Genomic DNA, 21,790 nt, shown 5'->3' with positions numbered 1-21,790 from the left:
GTGTTCAATTCTCAAGAAATACTGACAAAATGTATACCTTGAATGTAAGCTGGTTATGGTAAAAGTGTCTACCAAATGCATAAATGTTAACTTAACACTGCTGCTCCAACTCCAAAATCTGTTTAAAGATGCAGATATGCAAATATGTATTTCTATTTGAGTCCAAATTGTAGTATTCTAATTCATATCTCAAATTCATTAATTTACTTAATGAACCTTTTAGCATGCAACCAATCACCAAACATTTTTATTTGGAGACCTATAAAGAAAAGCAGAAAAAATAAAATGCTCCTGAACATAAATTAGTGCAGTATGACACAACAACAAAAGCACTTCCACAGTGTCTTTGCCCATAATGGGGACTATGTATTTAAATATTATGAATATTATTATTTTATTAATATACCATTCTCTAGATGAATACACTTGTGGGAACCCTGGGCACTTATTTGCCTTTTTTTCTCCACAGACAGTTTGCTTTTTCTAAATGTTGTCTTGCAGTAATTCTAAAATTCTGAAATTATATAAGAGATGGATAAAGATTTATTTTTTTTCCAGATTAAGATACATTAAATATGATATACTGAAACTTAATTCTCTCAGAGCTTCTTTACAGCTGCACTAAAGTGCTTTATTTAATTGTGTAGTGTAAATAAAAGGTATAAATCTTCTCTGAAAACTGACTTGCTAGATCACTGTACCATGTGACATTTAAAATGCAAACAGTCTTATTTCCACCCTCCATAAATAGTGGTAACAATTATGACTCTGTTGGAATTAGGTCAAATAGTCCTGGAACTGCTTTTACACTTAAGAAATGATTATCAAAAGCTACTACTAAAAGGCCTACTACCACTCAAACCAACCATAAAACCAGTGGCATTTTAAACCCCTGCTAGAGCAGTCAAGCCAAGATAAGCATTTGCTTCTTCCAGATTTACACCACATAAACACAGTCAATACTTGATAAGTTCAACACACAGGCAGTAAGACAGAGTGATCAACAAAAAAGTACTTATTTTTATTGAAGAGACATCTGTAAAATAAATAAATATATAAAAGATTTTTCAAAAATGTCAGAAGCTGACAAGTGGAAGTGGAAAAAAAAATGCTAATATTAAAGAGCGGCTTATGTATTTGATGGAGTGAGAGAAAGAGAGATAGAGAGCAGGAGAGTGAGAGGGAGGGAAGGAGGGAAAGCAGTCATTTTAATAGCCCGCACAGAACAGCTAAGGATTTAGACTCAAACATCATGGTCAATACATCTGCATTAAAAAGTAAAATCTTCCCATGCAGTCCCAGAAAGATGAGACACACTGAAAAACAAAACAAAAAACAGATTAATTTAACTCATTTTAAACAGAAATTATTTGGCAAAATTGGGACTTGATTAGTCATTTTTGTTCTGGAATACAACCATGTTACAATTTAAAGTTATTTATAGATTACCCACATTCTAGACTAATTTTATACCCATGTTAATTAAGCTGACTATTTATCCCCTCACGTGTCCTATACCAGGCATGATGTGACAAAGCAGCAAGCAATAAAAGCTCTTTATATTAAATATTTTCCTTGTTAATCCAGTTTCGTTAACCAGCCACAACAGTGACTAGTGACGAGTGAAAATACTTTTTGCCAGTCACTTGGTTTCTCTTATTCCAGGAATCACCGCCCACACCAAAAACTCATTGGCCAAAATATCACTCCATATGTATATTAAACAGCAAATATGGATAAGGTGAGGTTGATTGTGGAAGTTGAGAAACATTGGATATTCAACACACTCTCTCAGTGAAATTGTAAGGATCTGTTCTAAATTTGGTTAATTCGTATGATATCGTACGACTGCACTCGTATGAATACGTACGACCATCACTACAACCAATGACATCGCTGGACATTGTTTTCATTTAATACGTGACAATTACTTGCTTCTGTCACACATAACAGCTTCCTGTCATGTTTACACACTCTACTGATTGGTTAGGTTTAGATAAGGGGTTTGGGTAAGAGCATAATATTAATACGTATGTCCTTGACACCTCGTGCGCTGAACTTGCGCTTGCTTCCACATAACACATCCGGGCATTTGCACGTGATGAATTGTACGAATTCATACGAACGAAATCGTACAAAATCATACAAAATAGCCAACTCGTAAAATATGTACGAATTTTCGTGAGATCAGGTTGAGATATTATATGACAAATCCCTCAAGTTCCACAAGGAAAACCAAGTGGGTAAGAAAAACAAGGTGTGAGAGTTTAGTGAACTGACCTATTCAACACATTTTTGTCTCTGTGCATAAGCTGGATATCCTCTACTCTGGTAAGGAAAACACCATCACTGTCTGTTGCAGGCTTTCCTGAGTAATTGTTGACTGTTAGTTGTTGGTTGAGAGAAGATGACCATTTTGTTTGGTATAAAATGGCATGTATCATATGAGTCTAATCAAATGGGATCAAATAGTCGAGCTGTGGTAACAGAACACAGATCAGTCTGATAATTACTCTTATGGAGTCAGTGAAATTGGCATATCAGTGCTTTAAGCATGATGGTGATTAGAAAGTTCAGCAATGGTCAATTTTCAATCAGAGTCCCTGATTGTTAAAAAGGCAAAGAGTAGTCTCCAATTGATTAGTTGACGGAGAGAGAAACAGAACACCTGATTAGCTATTTGCTGCGTAAGGACACCAGAATATAGTTGTGGAGTTTTGCTGTAGAGACAGAACACATGTGATGCTAATTAAATACGAAAGCATGTCAGTGACTCTGATCATTTCTGAAACAGATATTTAGTGCTTTTAATTGCTTCAAACATTAGTCTGGCATATGTGTTCCATTGTCAGTTATGAGAGGAAGCCAATGAGAGGTTGCAGGAAGAGCCCCAATGTTCCCAGCACACACACCAGCACAAAGACCCACAGGAAGATGCGGTCAATCACCATGGCAACATACTTCCAATCATCCTCCACCTAAGAGAGAAAGGGCACACAATAAACAGAGAAAAAAAGAGGAGAGAGGAAAGGTTAATAAATGAAAGAAAAGAGAGGTTAGAAGTAACAAGAAAGGAAAAGAGAGAAAGAAAGAAAATTAGAACACATGAAAGCAAGGTAAATGGAGGAAAAAATGATAAAGATACGAAGAGAAAAGCAGGCCTACAGTCCTTCCACAATGCTTTGCACACACTACATTGGGATAATCTAAATTAGATTGCGCTAATGTAAGCAGAGCTATACAAAAAAGTTTCCTCCATTTATTTAGGCTTGGGTGCATTACAATGCTAATGGGATTCATTGAGGTTCTGAGCCACTGTGTGAAGATGAAGTATGAAGTGTTGAAACTTTCCATATCAAAGCATGATGTTTCAGCTGAAGGATCTAAAGCATTTATTGTCAGTGAGACACTCAGTAAATGTTTCCACAGAGTGCAGCTAAGTTGTATACACTTGTGCTAGATGTTAGTCTGTGAAGCATAATCTGTGTTTGCAAGGACAGCATACAAGCAAAGCTTGGCATAAATTTGGAATCTAAGGTTTTTGAGTTCAGGTTTAACACATTTCTGTCAGAACTGTCCATCTTGTCACAGCTGTGGCCCGGCAGTCAACACACATGCTCTAACCTGTTGTGCCATGGTGCTCATGCAGGCAACATAAATTAATCTGGTTTGAGTCATTTGCCAAACCCACTTCCCCCTCTTCCACCATTTGCTGTCACTGCTCTACTGTCCATATACATAGAAATGGCAAAAAAGGAACTGTCCATCTGTAACTCCTTTCAGTGAACAATGAACATAGTGGATTGTGGTATTCCAGGAGCTACAGGGATGAGCGTGCATTTTGGAGGAAGGTCCCCACTTTGTGCCTGACAGGCTGATCAGCTTTACATGCTTGTAAGAGTAGGGTTGCAGGGGATAGATTTAGAGCATCTTAATGTAAGCCTGTCAGGCACTAATGAGGTAAATTCCACCAAAGATTGATGAAGTTCTTTTTTATGATGACAGATCAAATCTGAAGATGTCATACAAGGCAGACATATCAAAGTGATGTCATACAAGTGAATGGAACAATGATGCAAGTGAATGTGTGTGTTAGCATACCTGCCAACATCGGATTGTGAAACATAGGGAGATTTTATTTGGGGGTGGGGGGTGGTCATGGTTCGTATGTTCAAGTAATGGCAGCCAGTGGAGTTTCTGGTGCCCCTCTAGGTAAGATGGTGCCCCCCTATGCAGACTGCATAATGTGCATATAGGGAGCGGCAGTACCGGTCACTAATACTACACTGAAGATGAATAATACCAAGAAATTGGCCATGTATTCAGATGGTCCCTTACCACATCCTTCATAGTTTTAGCAATAAATGATTTCTGAGTTATTAATAATAAAAAGTTTATATCCTTTCTTATTTATTTTTCTTCTTGTCTTTATGACTCAGTGAGTGTATCAATACATTGTTGGATCTGTGTAATTTTGTAAATCTTATTGAACATTTATATTGAACCTTCTGTTTTTCAATAAAAAAATCCAGTTTTAGCACAATGTGTGGACTTTTCAGCAACCCCTTACCCACCATATAAAAAATGTCCAACTTATATCAATGTTAATTTAACGATATGGAACGATTTCGCCGTGACACCATCTGACAATCTTACTGGATGCATCATTTCCGATTTAAATACGGGACAATCCCGTATGTATTCAAGTGTGGATGCGGAAAATCGCGAGTTTATCAGGAGAAATTGTAAATCGGGAGTACAGCGGGAGGAGGGGTGGAAAAACGTGAGAAACCCAGTAAAATCAGAGTGTTGGCAGGTATGGTGTTAGTGAACCTATAACCATGCAGATATACAGTTTTTAGCAGGAGGTGAGGTTCATCATAGTGACTATGGAAATATCGCTGGTGACTATGGAAAATATTACACATACTAACAACACCTCTATTTATGTCTGAAAGGCCACTGACATAGTATGTAGGGTTGCCAACTGTCCCGCATTAGCTGGCACATCCCCTACCCGACACCTATAGTCCTGTATTTAAGTGGTGAAATGCTCAAAGGGGAACTAAGGGGTATACGGGGCAGGTCATGTTGCTTTACGTCAGTGGCCTTTCAGCCATGAATAGGTAATGTTTTCAGTGTGTGTACATGAGAGCATAATTTACCATTATTACCATTATTGTATGTTGTAACAAGTGGACCATCTGAATGGAAACTCTTTACCTCTTTGGCTTTGTTGCGGCTCCTCATGTTCTCAGCAATGTACTTCACACTCTCAATGGCCTGTTTGATCTCTGGTGACACAACCGAGAAAGCCACAACCGTGTTGATTGCCTGCGGACTTAACTGACGGCTGGCTTTCCCACAATCTCCCTCGGGTGCTTCTTTCATCGGGTGACATGGGCATCCCCCTTTCTTTCCCTCCAGTGCTGCCTTTCCCTCTCCAAACTCCAAAGAGTTCATTGCTCCCTGCTGTGATCCACTATTTTTTATCTTCTTTCCCTCCCCTCCTCTTCCTGCTCCACTCCCAGACGAGCCCCCACTCTCTAGTCCTCCTTTTCCAGAAGACTCTGACAGGTCAAGAGGACGACGCATAAGCATGATACGAGGTAAAGCCCGGAGGAAGACAGTACGGACCCAGCTGGGCATGGTGTGGGTCATAGGAGTGCGATAGTGCACATTCAATACAAAGACAGTGATGACGATGGAAAGGGTGACGAAAATCATGGTGAAGAGAAGGTACTCGCCAATCAGAGGGATCACAAGTGAGGTCGATGGGATGGTTTCCGTAATTACAAGGAGGAACACGGTAAGAGAGAGGAGTACAGAAATGCACAATGTCACTTTCTCACCACAGTCTGATGGAAGGTAGAAGACAAGTACAGTCAGGAAGGAGATGAGGAGGCAGGGGATGATTAAGTTGATGGTGTAGAAGAGGGGCAGTCGGCGTATGTAGAAACTGTAGGTTATGTCTGGGTAAATCTCCTCACAGCAGTTGTACTTGATGTCATGTTTATAACCAGGCGCATCAATGATCTCCCATTCTCCACTCTCCCAGAAGTCTTTCAGGTTGACCTTTGAGCCGATAAGAACCAGGTCAATCTTGGCCTTGTCGTAGGTCCAGGAACCAAACTTCATAGAGCAGTTCTGATAGTCAAAGGGAAAGTAAGTTATGTCCATAGGACAGGAGGATTTGAAGATTGCGGGAGGGACCCAAGTTATGGTTCCATCATATTTCAAAAGAGCTTTGGTTTTATCCTCCACCAAGAAGTCCCCAACAGCACTGTGTCAAAAAAGCATACTTGAATGTTATGACCTTTAATACAACTTTTTCTCAGACTATTCACTCCAAAATAAAACCTGTGTATCTGAAAATATCCCTAAAATTACGATAAACTGTAATTCATACTAGTTGGAAGACTTGACTCACTTGTTGTAAAGTACAATGTCTGGCCTCCAGATTTTATTTGATGGGACTCTGATGAACTCAATTCCATCAAACTCTGCTGGTGACCACCTGAGCTTGTAGTCATTCCATATCTATGAAAACAATCACAAAAAGGACATCAGCTCATATCATCATAATATAAAATTTCAAACCTTTTAATATAAATACAATTATTCGTAATGAATATGCTCCTCAACAACATGAGCTGTGACCTATTGGTTAGCGCACATGCATTACCTTTGTTTAATTTAAGTTGCAATATGAACAAAACAGAAAGATTATTTTACCTTTATTAATGTACTAATCAAATGTCTAAGAAGTGAATTCACTAAACAGTTGCACCACTTTTGTGTGCCATATTTTAGTGTTAAAAACTACCCGCAGTCCAACTTGACTACAGGCGCTACAATAAAATTAGAAATCATCAGACTTGTTGTTTATAGAGTTTGTCTACAAATGTGTACTGAGTGAAGTCATAAAGCAATATAGGAGCTTTATGTTTGTGTGGGTTTCTATGTATGTGCACATCTTGGTTTGTTGACATTTGTTGTCTGTTTAGAGATATGTTATTAAGACTGCTGGTGTCTCAGTGTTCAGAGATATCAAGCATTCTGCTATCAGGCAATGCACAGATTGATTGTAAAATACTGCAGGGTGTTACACCAGCGCACACGTCTTAAGATTCTGCAAAACCCATGCACCCAAATCCACAAATATTTCAAGACTCAATCCTGCTAAATCAACACACTTTTAGTAACAATGCTACACAATATACTCATGTTTCTGCTAACGCCATTGTACATTTTTATGTGTACATCTATGTTCTCCCATCCCTTTTTCATCTCTTAACCCCATCCTGCTGTTTGTACTGTATACAGTATGCTATACACATGTTTTCTTATCGACAGTGGCTCAGTAAGACATAAAGACGCTGAGATGCTTAAGATGACACGCACACACAAAAATGCATGCATAAGGCCCTCATGTGGCACACAGACATCACTTACATGTCTTAGCCATAGATTGGTCTCCATGATTTGATTGACTTCATCCTGTAGAGGGGAAAAGATGAACAGAGACAAGGACAGAGACAGAGACAATCAGAGAAAAAGACAGACATCCTCTATTATTCAGAATGGAACATGGTCTAACAATAAAACAGTTCTTGTCTAAAGGGAGAGAGAGAGAGATCTGGCTTTTGTTTTGGAGTTTGTGCTTTAGAGTACTACAACGGGAATTCCAGAACTATAATCAGTGGTTCCAACCAACAATAGGCAAAATGATTAACATGACAGTCTGAATAGGAATAATGTTTGATTAAACGTACACCCTTTGATGTCAACAACAAAAAATAGAAGAAGTCCCATTTATTTTGCTATCCTAACTGTGCAACATATATTATTATATGGTGAGATGCATTTTACTATTTGCATTTAGCATTGTATTTCCCTGCTGTCTGCTATCAGAATAGACCTGTGACCCATTTTTGGGTCACAACCCACAAGTTAAGAACCACTGATGTAGATTCATAAATTTAAGAATACCTATGGGCTACATGTACATAACAAATGCTATTCATCACAGTAACCTGTAACAGCTGTATAAAATGATAATACTGTAGCTCTTTAAAAAACACATGCACATTCACAGGAAAACCTCAGCTAAAAATGCTCGTCAGGCAAATTTTCCTTAATCCTGTGAGACTGAGCATAATCTATAATCCAGGATTCTGTTCTCTAGAGTGGTGGGTTACGGCTTGTTAATCTCTCAGGTGTCTGTCTCTGTGAAGCAAGAATAAAAATGTGCTGATAATCTTGGTCGCTCTCCCTGCTGAAGTGGAAATTTAATCCTGGAGTGCTGGTTTGTATGACTCCGGGGAAAGTGCAGAGTCTGGGGCGCAAAGGCTTTTAACTCATTTGTTCTCTCTGACCACAGTAAATGAAACAAAAGTCCTCACAACAGCTATAAACAGCACAGAATGAGTTTTATTTTTCATTTTTTTAAAGTAAATAAAATCATAAAAGGAATATAAATCTAAGGAATATAAATCTCCACCTTTCACCAGCTCTGACCAATAGGTGGCGATATGCACGAAGAATGTGAATCGCCAAAAATAAACAAAAGAAGAGTGAGAAAGTAAAAGTGGAGATTTATAATAAAAAAAGGACTTAAATATTGATCAGTTTCTCACCCACACCTATCATATAGCTTCTGAAGACATGGATTAAACCTCTACAGTCTTATGGATTACTTTTATGCTGCCTTTATGTCATTTTTGGAGATTCAGATTTCTGATCACCATTCACTTGCATTGTATGGACCTGCAGAGCTGAAATATTCTACTAAATATCTTCATTTGTGTTCTGCAGAAGCAAGAAATTCATACACATCTGGGATGGCATGAGGGTGAGTAAATTATGAGAGAATTTTAATTTGTTGGTGAACTTTCCCTTTAAATACATATTGAACTTAATTGAGGCCTAGAAACCTTTTTTTACTGGGTCAGAGTTCTGTTCAAACACAATTTCAGCACAAAATAAAGTCATGTGTTTTTGAGACAGCGGACACTAGAAGGTTTTTCTTACCACTTTAACAAGCTGTGAGATGGAGACCTCAAACTCCACGGTGACAGGGTCAGACACATTTTCCACTGGCCGAATGAACTGATTATACCTCCTGAATAAACGACGAAACAGCCTGTCTTCTCCCTTAGATGAGAAACAATCTGCACAAACATGCCCATACAAAGACAGAGAGACACACACAGGAATATGCTTAGCATAGAAATCCACTTTAGTATGCAGTGCACTGGGAGGGACCCAGGGATAGACTTCATTCATAATACAGTGGATGGCCAAGTAAGAACTGGGTAGAGAAAGAGGCATGTCCAAGCATATTTGAGAATGTAATATGCTGAGTATAAGCAATACTGGTAATCTTTATCTTAGTTGTTTTTTCGATTTAGGTCTAATAGCCACCATATCTTATATCAATATAATTAATGTTATGCCATCTACGTAAAGATAAAAACTAAAAATATGGTGTTGGGTAGTATTTTGAGTGTGTGATTTTGTTTTGTTTTTGAGGATGTATTCTCTTGCTTTTAGCACGTTCCTCAGGTTCAGAGTCAAGGTCCCGCCAGACACTCTAAGTGCACCAAACATAGCTCTAGATGTCAGAGGTCATCATCAACTATTACCAAAGAGACCAGGTGTAACCAAGTGGAAAATGGAACCGCTTTAAAATAATGCACTCTGATGCAGCTAGCTACGTCACAGATGAACATTAAGTCACTTCAGAACATGGGAGAAGTCAAGAACAGGTGAATGGCTACAATCTGCTATAGAAGGTCTAAAAGAGGCATTACAATATTTCTGTATAGGTGCATGCCATAAAACAGTGGCAATCTTGTAATTCCAAGAAAATCTCAATAACTAGTACTAGTTCACCACCAGGAGTTATAATTTCATTTAAAGGAATATTTTTAGTTCACCCAAAAATTATTGTTCTGCCATCATTTACTAAGTCTCATGTTGTTCCAAACCCGATGACTTTCTTACTTCTACTGAACACAGAGGGTGAATGTCAGTGTATAGTGATTTATGCTGTCAAGCTCCAAAAAGGCACCAAAAAATGTGTCCATACAAATTTCAAATCTTATGTTAGGTTTGGGTGGGGAAAATTTAAGTTGTAATACGCTTGAAATCTTTCCATCTCCTGTAGCTCTCAAAAGTAATTTGCGCTTGCATTCAATTCAAAACATTGAAACACGACACATTGTGATCCGGTCACAAGAGTGCGAGAACTGATCATGTTTGGATGAAGCGGCACTCCTTGAGGCAACATGTTTAAATGCACAAAAGTGGAAGGAAAGATTTTAAATGAAGAACTTACAATTCTGTCTGTTCATCACACAAAGTGTGATGGTTTTTACAGTATGGTGCTTTTTGTCTTTTTTCGAGCTGGACAGTATAAATCACCACAGCTTGGATATTCTGCAGAAAATCTTCTTTTGTGTTCCATGGAAAAAAGAAAATAAATGGGTTCGGACCAACATTTGGGTTCGGAATGGGTTGTTGATTTTTGAGAATTTTCATTAGTTGGTGTACATTTTATACAGTGCTTTCATGTGAAAAATATGTAGTCTTATGATACTGAATTGTATCATACCGGGATTAAAGAAATAGTCTTACGGGCATTTCCCAAAAGGCATTTTTGCACACTTGAAGGGCACTGCGTGAAGGGTTTGCCACTCGAAGGGTCGTTCCAACCAAAAGTAATAAAACAATTATTTATTTTTTCACAAAGGGCACTCCCACAATACTGTTAGAGAAGGGTTCATTCACACAGTAATGCTTTACTCCCTTCAGAGTGCCCACATCAAGAGCTCTGTCATTCAAACTAAGTAGGGCATAGGGATGATCACTTTCGACTGTAATTCACTCTATATATAGTATAGTCACATTACACTATGTATCAGCTAAAAAAATAAAATAACAGTAACGCTTTACAATAAGAGTGTATTCATGAACTTTAGTTAAAACAATATTTAACATAAACTGACAATGAACAATACATTTAGAGTATTTATTAAAGGTGCTCTAAGCAATTTTTTCATGGAAAAGTATGCAAAAAATGTTCCTACTCCCTTAAAGATATTAATGAAATAAGTGCCCTGAGATATCTCACGGTCTCTGTGACAGCTGTAGACTTTGTAAACAGCAAACAAAAATGTGTCCACAGACACTGACGCTTTTCACAATCATTTAGCTTGTTCTCATAGTGTTGTATTTGAAGTGGATCATTGAGGCTTTGATTCATAATGTTTGTCAGTTGAGGGCGCTATTGTGCCACTGTTGAATTTGACAGACAAAGGAACAAACAATTCTGCTCTTTTGCTCAGTTTTGGTCTCAAAATTATCTTTGGAGGGCGGGGTTTCGGAATAAGGAGGCGTGGCTAATTCAACGTCTCAGACGCGTGAAAGCTTCAGAACGTTAAAATCGCTTACAGCACCTTTAAACTTGGTTATTTTCTACATATACTAATACATTTTTTACATTAGTAGTTATATACTGTGCAATAGCATTAGTTATTGCAATATGAACTAACACAAACAAACAATGAACAATAGTATTTTGATAAATTAACATTAACCAAGATTAATAAATGCTGTAAAAAGTGTTAATTGTTAGTTTATGATATGCAATATCTAATGTTAACAAAAAGAACCTTATTGTAAAGTGTTACCAAAATAGCTAATATAGAAATCTCTCACACAAAAAAATTATTAGTCAATGGTCTAAAATAATCAATTTTTACATTTTGTAAACCCCTTCCTTGCGGTTATCAAACCTGGGTGGAATGTAGTGAGCCTAACTAAAGTCTGTTTAGCAAGTCAGTTCACTGTTGGCCATCTTTGGAACGACCTTGGGAGGCTATTTCCAGTCTACTTGAATGGGGAAAGACCTAAATCTCAAAAACGGTTGGTCAAGATTATGATCAAAGAACATATTTCCAATCAGCAATATAATTTGATAAAACTGGAATCATAAATTGTGCTTCTTTACCTCATATTACGCTAAAACACGCAATTATCCTGGCTCGTATAGCTAATGCACATGCAAGTTAGCGAGTTGATTCACAGGCGAAGCCTGTATCTAAAAGGTGATTGGCTTTTTTACCTGTAAGGCGGGACTTCCTTTCTATATCCATTGACCGTTGTGCACGAGAGCTTCTTTGTTGAGCGTTCCAATTTCTCCCATTCATTTTAATAGAAGTGGCCCGTCTCTGCTAAATAGTCTCTGGCCTTACATACTGTAAAGTAACTTCAGTCAGCTACAATGAACTTGAAACACCCAAACACACGCACGCACACACTCAGTGTTCAGTGTTCCAGTCTCATGTGTATGCCTATTGTTTTAATTTCTTCTTATAATTACTTAAACTCTCCAATGGCCTCTTTTGTTAATAGGGTTAGCCAAGGATTGCAAGGCACTGCATCCATTAATTAAATGGACTTCACCCTCATTGAAATACATAAGATACAAAGCATAGCATTGAAGTTTAGATTTAGTTTTCTGAACCCCATCAAGCTTAAGATAACCCTTTTAAATTAAAGTGGCACAGTGTCTACACGGACCATACAGGCTCTTAAAGTTGAACTCTTAAGCAGGCCCTGGTGGGAAAATTCAGAATGTCCCAGACGAGAAACATTTTTTTTTTCTTTTTCAGAATCTTTTTTTTAAGGAATGTTCAGAATGCCACGTGAGGAACACTATGAATACATACAGTAGATGAAAACACAAATGCTCCCTCAAGCACTCAACTAGGAAAACAAGTCAGTTTTCTTAAATTCTTGATAAATACTTGACAATCAACCATACCAGAATGTTGTATTAACACAGTTAATTACATGGGTGCCATTTTAATTACAACAATTTTATAGTTCCATTTCAGAGCCCAATTAATATAAAATGTAAGAATGGTGCAGAGATTATATTCATTAGCATAACTGCAAGGAGAGCCATCAGTTGCCACTATGATGATGGAGGCTAAAACGGAGGGTTTGATCAAAAATAGCTGCGGCTCCTACGTTAAAATCACAGTTCATAAGAGTTAAGCCCCACACATTTGACTTGGTCCAATGGATTCAGCACTGAAGCCCATTAAAATTGCAATTACATCCAAAAAAAGACACAGGTCTGAGTCACCATGGAATTTACTCCCTCTTTACTGAATTTTTTCTTCTTTCTGACAAATATAAATAAATAACTATTAGATTTTGTGTGGGAGAGTGTACTCAGTGTGTGTACTCTTCATTCTCTGACAGAGAATTTATACATTAGTGTCTTCTTTTTTACAGTAAATTTGTATTAATTAAGCACATGAAGTGATGAAACTCGCAAGGCACATGGAAGGTAAACAAATCTACCTTTTTTGCCTCTTACGCAATGCTTCTAGAAATGTGTTTGATGGAGGAAGGTGTGCAGTGATGAGGCGGCAGGGATAACAAAGAGGGTTCAATCAGATGGAAGGACTTAAGAGACATCAGTGATCATATAAAGCCATATGTAAGTCACTGCTGCTGAAAACATACTGTGCGCCTTTATCTCTCACAAGTAATGAGAGAGAGAGAGAGAGAGAGAGAGAGAGAGAGAGAGAGAGCATGCAAAAGCGTGAAACACTAGAGTGGGACACTAAGTGTGTTTCTCTGTCAGTGAAGGAAAAGCATTACAGATAGAATCAGACAGGTGAGTTGTTCTTGTTGCCCAGAAACTTCAGCCTGCAGCAGTGCACACATGCCTGTTCCCCACGTGTGTGTGCGTGTGTGTGTGTGTGTGTGTGTGTGTGTGTGTGTGTGGGCAGGTTTAAGTGGTTTACGAGGACTTTTTTTTAGGTTGCAAACTGGTAATTACAAGGGTATTATGCTATAAATGTGGTTTATGAGGACATTTCTAGTGTCCCCATAATACAAATTGCTTAAAAAAACATACTAAACGATGTTTTATTGACAATGTAAAAATGCAGAAAGTTTTTTGTGAGGGTTAGGTTTAGGGGTAGGGTTAGGGTTAGGGGATAGAATGTATAGTTTGTACAGTATAAAAATCGTTATGTCCATGGAGAGTCCTCATAAGGATAGCTGCACCAACGTGTGTGTGTGTGTGTGTGTGTGTGTGTGTGTGTGTGTGTGTGTGTGTGTGTGTGAGGTATTTCAGGACATGCGTCACTGTCCGTGCATGTGTGTGTGTGTGTGTGTGTGTGTTCTGTGATTCTGCCCTTCTGTGTGGCTTCTATCTGGAACAAAGAGTACAGAGGACATGCGTGTCCACGTGTGTTTGTGACTAAATCTAAATCCAACACTAAGCCACCAGGAAAACATTACATTTACGGCACTGCCATCAATTCTTTAAAGGGATAGTTCACCCAAAAATGAAAATAATCTCATCATTTACTCACCCTCGTGCCATCCCAGATGTGTATGACTTTCTTTCTTCTGCTGAGCAAAAATGAAGATTTTTAGAAGAATATCTCAACCCTGTAGGTCCATTCAATGCAAGTCTATAGGGTCCAAAACTTTGAAGCTCAAAAAGCACATAAAGGCAGCATAAAAATCACAAACAAAATAATGAAAATCTGTATGACTCCAGTGTTTAAATCCATGTCTTGAGAAGTGATATGATGGGTGGGGGTGAGAAACAGATCAATATTTATGTCCTTTATTACAATAAATTCTCCTCCCTCTCCAGTAGGGGGTGATATGCATGAAGAATGAGAATCGCCAAAAAACAAAAGAAGAAGAACTCTTAAGACACAAGAGCAGTTAAGAGGGCTGTTTGAAAGTGGAGATTTATAGGGAAAAAAAGGACTTAATTATGTGTCTGTTTCTCATCATATCGCTTCTGGAGGAATGGATTAAACCACTGGAGTTGAATGGATTACTTTTATGCAGCCTTTATGTGCATTTTAAACTTCAAAGTTTTAGACCCTGTTGACTTACATTGTAAGGACCTACAGAGCTGAGATATTCTTCTAAAAATCTTTGTTTGTGTTCAGCAGTAGAAAGAAAGTCAAATGTATCTGGGATGACATGAGGGCAAGAATTTTCATTTTTGGGTGAACTACTCATTTAAGCAGTGAAATCCTTTGATGGTCTCAAGGGACACTTGGGGCAATCATCTTAATTTCATCTTTTCACAATTCACCCTATATATGAATTAGAGCATTACACTGGAACATATTAAATTGGCCAACTGCAGGGTCTTTAAGCTCCAGGACCCTTCACACCATCCATATAAGTCAGCCTGAGGAAGCCAGAAAAAATAGAGGTGGCAAAGTTGGAATGAGAAAGACCGAAAAGGAAAATAGAAAGGACAACACTTTGAAAAGTCTTTCCACTCATTCTAAAGGTGAAAACAATCTTTTTGCGCTTTTCTTTTGTTTATGTGTTTTCTTTCTTTCTCCCTCTCTTTTGAAGCAGATGGGTTTACCTCCCTCCACCTCTCTCTCTCTGCTGGAACCTCATTGATTTCTCTCTGAAGCTCCAAAACACAGATGTGAAGATATAAAAAAAAGAGCACTAGAGTGGATAAAAGTGCAATCCAAAGTTCCTCCCTAGAGATCTGTAAATTTGCTCAGTCTAACACTGAATAGTCTTTTTTATTAGTAGCACCACAGGCTTTTATTACATGTATATTACGTAGGAATGTCACAAAATATCAATACATCGATTATTGATAGGCATGTTATTTTCTCTGTACATTTTTGAGGCATCGATATATTAACATTATCCAACAGCTAAATTAGAAGCCTAATTTGTGTGCTTTCCAATTCACTGTCAGTTGGCCTTCCGTTTAATGTAGTCTGGTGTAATAGCTTTGGGAGACCACAAGGGGGTGATATAACATTTACTGTACTTAATACTGAAGCCGGTCATGGGCAGGACAAGGCACAGGTATCACAAACAGGACACATCGATGCGGTGCAGGTGGCAGTCCAAATTTGTGACTCAAGTCACAAAGGTTTTTGTACTTTTTCAAGAATGGACAAAGTGATGTTGATGAGTTTGCAGGTTAGTGCATGAAACCGGTTCAACTGCACAAACTGATGATTACAAATTGCGACATTTATTCTCTATGTAGCCTTGAGTAGGGTTCATTCGAGTCAAACCACAAAAAGGCATACTTGTCTCTGAAAATGCATTGTGTAGATATGAAAGATACTGTACATACACATAATATATTTTCCAAATGTGGCTATATTAAATCATCTTTGACATCAATTTATCACTTTCTCCATTGATAATGATTTGGGACAAATTTAATGGAAAATATGTGAGGGCACATGCTGGGTGACACCGACAGATAGCGAGCAGCGGTGCTGGTGTGTGTACCTTCATAGAAAATAATAGTTTCAAATTTTAGAACGTACCATGTCATTCGCTAGACACATAAGGTGTGCGACCCATTTTAAGTTACCCAGCCGTTTAAACTTTACCAAAGTTGTGTTGAGAAATATGTATGAAGAGACAAAGACTCTTGTGGAACGAGTAGCAATATTTATATCTGGAGAAAATGGCGATGTAGATCAATAATCATTGGGAAAATTTTCTGATTATCGTTCCGTGAAAATGGCATCAATCCCAACCATTACCTTATAACACCAACCTGGTCTCATGAACATTATGTGACCGAGGCAAAATTAGGAAATTAGGTCCCTTATAACACGTTTGGCTGCAGTTTCCCAGTGCAATGTCCAGCGAAAAGCATGTGAAATGGTGTAGTAATCTTATGAAGTTTTTAAGGTGAATATTAGATGGAAGTTTTAATTAGTAAAACGTACCTCCCTAGCCTAAAACTTTAACCAAAACCTAACCAATAATGATCTAAAATCAATTGAGAGGTAGACACAAAACAGACATTCTTACCCTTAACCAACGCCTAAACCAAACCGATAGTGTCCTAAAACAATATGCGACATGAAAAGCACATTTTCAAAAAGCAAGCCTGTCATCTTGTGTCGCACTCTTGTCTCATGTGTCAGCTTGCGTGCTTAACAGGTCTTGAACTGTGTACTTCAGAGTCTAAAGTCCAGCATTCTTTGAGGTGAACTACTGCGAAAGCTAATCACAATGGAATGAGCATGTAAATGTAGGTGAGTCTGTAATACAAGCATTTTTCAAAGGATGCGCTATAGTAAATGTGTTTCAACATCATAACAAAGCAGTGAGTAATAGTACAAAAAAAGTATTGTTTATGATATAATCAGCTGTTGAAGTCGTGATTTGTGTGAAAGTTAATAAAATGCACAGTTGTTGTAGCGCCTCTAGAGTTAATTTCACCAGGAAACTGTGATGAAAAGTAAAAATCGGCCTGTAAATGTCCATCTGCAATAATGTAGGTACAGTAACGTTCATTCTATGAGAATATTACAATAAATATCTATTGTCTACAAAACGTTGACAAACAAATGCTTCAAGAGTAATATGATTAAAGTCATGACCACCATAGGCATTGCGGAGGACACAACCCCTCCAATATTGGGAATAGCAGAATAGTGGTCATTCAATATGGGTTTTTCAATTGCCAGTTCTTTTTTTTTCTCTCCCTTTTTCATTCCAATTTGGAATGCCCAATCCCCAATGCGCTCTAAGTCCTCGTGGTGGCGTAGTGACCCAATCCGGGTGGCGGAGGACGAATCTCAGTTGCCTCCGCGTCTGAGACTGTCAATCTGAGCATCTTATCATGTGGCTTGTTGAGCGCATTACCGCATTACCGCAGAGATGTAGCGTGCGTAGAGGCTTCACGCTATTCTCTGCGGCATCCACGCACAACTAACCACGCGCCCCACCGAGAGCGAGAAGCACACATTATAGCAACCACGAGGAGGTTGCCTATGTGACTCTACCTTCCCTAGCAACTGGGCCAATTTAGTTGCTTAGGAGTCCTGGCTGGAGTCACTCAGCATGCCCTGGATTCAAACTCACGACTCCAGGGGTGGTAGTCAGCGTCTTCACTTGCTGAGCTACCCAAGCCCCCTCAATTACCAATTCTTGCTTTATTTTAATGTTACCCCTTCCAAGCAACGAGAACTGATGTCAATCCTAACTAGTCTTTCCATCTCCTGAGGGACATTTTCAGGCCTTTCTTGATACATGTCTTTCCATACATCTTCTCTTCTATCTCTGTCTCTTTCTCTCTCTCTCTGCCATTTCTCCCCCTCACTTCATTCAGTGGCCTTGTTATCACTCCAGCATGGAGGGGATGCTTGCAGCGAGAATGACATTCAGCTGGAGTTGAACACAAGTTCATCATCCCCAGACATCTTCTCTTTTATAAAACTCTGAGCTCAGAACGGCATTAGGTATTCAGCGATGTGAACAACAGAAGAAAATCCACGTGCTGTGAGTGTGTGAGTTTCTAAGTTTATCCGAGGGCGTAGATTTGGCTTGAACATCGGACATGTTTACATTGATCATGGTATGAATAATGGGGGGGTTGCATTTGCTTGTTATGATTATTGGGGGTGTAACCTCCTCCCATCCCCCCCGAATCGACGTCCCTTGTGTGTGTGACTCACTATTGAGTGACAGGGATGCATGTGATGGGAGGGAGACGAAGAGTGAGCCTCTTGTTTCTTATTTAGATAGATGTTAACCAAAGAAGCTGAGATGGGAGTTACAACAGAGACTTAATCAAACGAAAAGTTGGTGAACACGACCGATCATGCTCTTGACAGCGGTGTCGCTAAAACTGATAGGTTCATTTTGGTCGGGAAGACTTTAAATGTTTATTAAAGTGAAAAATGAAGCACGGATTTGAACCTACCACACGCAGTTCACTATAATTACGCCACTGGGCTCACCTACCGCTTTTTTCTGCCGATGAAAGGCTTTAGAGAGCGATTAATCAAATTTCTGCAATCGCGGTTGCGTAAAATAGCCATCGGATACCCCAGTCCCGAGCGAGACGAATATGCGCCCGAAACTCCGCGCAGCACGCGCAACAACAGCTGGAGAATAGGTATGACTAAATAAAAATGTTACACGTGTGCATAAATCGCAATTAACATCGCTATAAAACCAAATGACATACCTATTGTTAGGCTACTTTTCTTTCTCGAGCGCAACAGGACATGGGGCACAAGAGACGCGGATAAGGTAATAATTTAATTTAATAAATAAATAATTTAATAAAGTTGTTGGAAACAGTAAAATAGTAAATAGTAAATACAGTAACATCCAGAAAATAGACTTACCTTGTGTTACCAGGACAATAAAAACAAAAAACATAGTGACTCTCCCCGCAGAATTCATCGAGCGTCGCAAGATAGGGAGTTCGTCTCCCTACAAGAAAGCAACAAACTGGTGAAAAAGTCGAGAAGGAATAATTTGTAAAGAAGTTGTTTGTGGATCCCAGTTATGTGGCTGAGTTGTGTTTTTCAGCGTGCAGAAGACGCGCGTGTGAGTTGATTTCGTCCCTCCCCCTGGGCGCGTGCATGCTTTCCCACGCGAGTCTTCAAGCAAGTGCCATTAGTGAGACGCACAGTTACTTCAACCAAAGGAATATTTGAATTAAGCGCAATCAACAGCATTTGTGGCATAATGTTGATTGCCACAAAAATTTATTTCTTTTCTTGAAAGAAAAAATCGAGGTTACAGTGAAGCACTTACAATGGAGGTGAATGGGGGCCAATTTTTGGAGGGTTTAAAGGCAAAAATGTACATAAAGCTTATAACTTTTGTAAAAGCACTTAAAAACATTTTTTTGTGTTAAAACTCGTGTATTATTTGATCACTAAATCGTTGGTTTTAGGGTTTTATGGTTTATGCCATTACATTGTCATTGCAACAAAGTAGTAAAACTGGAAATAACTACACAGAAAAGGCTAGTAAGCGATTTTATCACACTAAAATCATGTTAACATGCATATTGTTTACATCTTGTGGCTTTACTTCTTAAACAGTGAGTATTTTAACGTTTACTAATTGGCCCCATTCACTTCCGTTGTTTTTTTATTTATTTATTTATTTATCCCCTTTTCTCCCAGTCTGGAATGCCCAATTCCCACTACTTAGTAGGTCCTCCTGTTGGCGTGGTTACTCACCTCACCTCCGCTTCTGAGACCGTCAATCCGTGCATCTTATCACGTGGCTCGTTGTGCATGACACCGCGGAGACTCACAGCATGTGGAGGCTCATGCTACTCTCCGCGATCCACGCACAACTTACCACATGCACCATTGAGCCACGAGGAGGTTACCACATGTGACTCTACCCTCCCTAGCAACCGGGCCAATTTGGTTGCTTAGGAGACCTGGCTGGAGTCACTCAGCACACCCTGGATTCAAACTCGTGACTCCAGGGGTGGAAGTCAGCGTCAATCCTCGCTGAGCTACCCACATTCACTTCCATTGTAAGAGCCTTACTGTTACCCCAGTTTTTGCCTTTTTTAAATAAAAGGAGGCACAAGTCAAAATGTATTTTTGTGGTAATCAGTGTTATGCCAAAAATGCAGTCGACTGAGCTGAACTTGTGTTGAACCCGGAATATTCCTTAGATCCAATCTACTCCGTTTCAGAACCCAGAGTATCCATACTTTATGTAACACAAATTACATAATTAATTACAATAATAATAATAATAATAATAATAATAACAATAAAATATTTAATTATTAAGGTGCTACAGAAAATAATTAAATAGGTAGTAATTCATACGTAGCCTAATTACACTGCCTAACATGAACACTGTGTTTGTGACCATTTACTGTACTTTACTGAATGAACTGGTAAATGGAACGGCTGACCATTATATTATGATAAATTATCTTCCTATTTGCATTTCTCACAAGATTACTCTACAACATGTTGCCAAATCACCCTGCCCAGCAAACACAAAACATTTCCCTAACATTAGTGTATGGACCCTTTTTGGTTTTTCAAGAGGGTGCAATTCCTAGCGTTCCAGTAATGTTGTCTTTAGGTTCTATATTTATTACCATAAAGTAACATTCCCATAATGTTGCTGGGAGGTTTTTGTGTGACAACCTAAAAAGAACATTCTCTTATGGATATTTATAGGTTTTACTTTTAATAACCATAAACTAGCCTCCCCAAAATGATGCAGGCACCACATAAAATGAGTGAGAATTGTGGCCTCTGTGTAAGAGGTTTATTTTTCCTCAATTGCCCGTTGAACAGGCTTTCTGCGGTGCATACATTTTTGTGGCAAGTTTTGAAAGCACAGAGGTCGATAAAGAGTTCAGAGTTACAGCAGATTACTAGCAGAGCTGCCGCAGGAAAAGACTCCGGGATATTGATTACATTTAGCCTCAATTATAAACGCATTGGTTTAGACGTGATAAAAAAGATTTCTTATGAAAGGATAGAGCAGAGACTGGTTAAATCTCACTTTAATTATACAGGCAAAAACAGCAAACACGAACACGTCCCAGAGAGTTGAAAAGTGAGGTCTTTCATCTGTGTGAATCCACGCATGTTAACATACACACACATGCATAGGCCAGAGGCACGGCAGCTGTTGTTACGATATTATTGTTTTCCCATCAAACGGCTGTGTTTATCTGTGAATGTGTGCTGTGGTGATAAAGGCACTTTGACATTCTGATGTTTGAACACACGTGTGCATGAGTGCAAAGAGGCCATTAAACATGCATCCACATGCAAATGCATCCAAAGAAAAAACAAACTGACAGACAGAGAGAGAGAGAGAGAGAGAGAGAGAGAGAGAGAGAGAGAGAGAGAGTTTCACTAGGGGGAGCAGGTGCAGCAATTTGGAGCTCTGTACCTTTATTCAATTTCAGTCCAATCAGAGGGGGGTTTGT

At 38.7% G+C, this 21,790-nt stretch overlaps 1 protein-coding gene across 1 annotated transcript; it reads right to left on the bottom strand.

Moving 5' to 3' along the window:
* Positions 1–1,044: 1,044 nt before the first annotated feature.
* On the bottom strand, positions 1,045–19,429 carry LOC127444547 (neuronal acetylcholine receptor subunit alpha-3). The gene is made up of 6 exons (XM_051703967.1): positions 19,203–19,429; positions 9,034–9,173; positions 7,456–7,500; positions 6,431–6,540; positions 5,224–6,283; positions 1,045–2,978 (listed from the first exon to the last, which is right to left on the bottom strand). The coding sequence occupies exons 1-6, from the start codon at positions 19,258–19,260 to the stop codon at positions 2,853–2,855; spliced, it is 1,539 nt and encodes a 512-aa protein (XP_051559927.1). The 5' UTR covers positions 19,261–19,429; the 3' UTR covers positions 1,045–2,852.
* Between the last annotated feature and the right edge of the window lie 2,361 nt (positions 19,430–21,790).

This window comes from Myxocyprinus asiaticus, chromosome 8 (genome assembly GCF_019703515.2).
Source record: "Myxocyprinus asiaticus isolate MX2 ecotype Aquarium Trade chromosome 8, UBuf_Myxa_2, whole genome shotgun sequence".
Lineage (NCBI taxonomy): Eukaryota > Metazoa > Chordata > Actinopteri > Cypriniformes > Catostomidae > Myxocyprinus > Myxocyprinus asiaticus.
This window is presented reverse-complemented; position numbering and strand designations above follow the sequence as displayed.

Coding starts and splice junctions, on each gene's coding strand:
- LOC127444547 (XM_051703967.1), bottom strand. CDS start 19,260: ATGAATTCTGCGGGGAGAGTCACTATGTTTTTTGTTTTTATTGTCCTG. Junction 9,174..19,202: donor TATTGTCCTGGTAACACAAG/GTAAGTCTATTT, acceptor ATGTTTGTGCAG/ATTGTTTCTCATCTAAGGGA. Junction 7,501..9,033: donor TCTCACAGCTTGTTAAAGTG/GTAAGAAAAACC, acceptor TCCCCTCTACAG/GATGAAGTCAATCAAATCAT.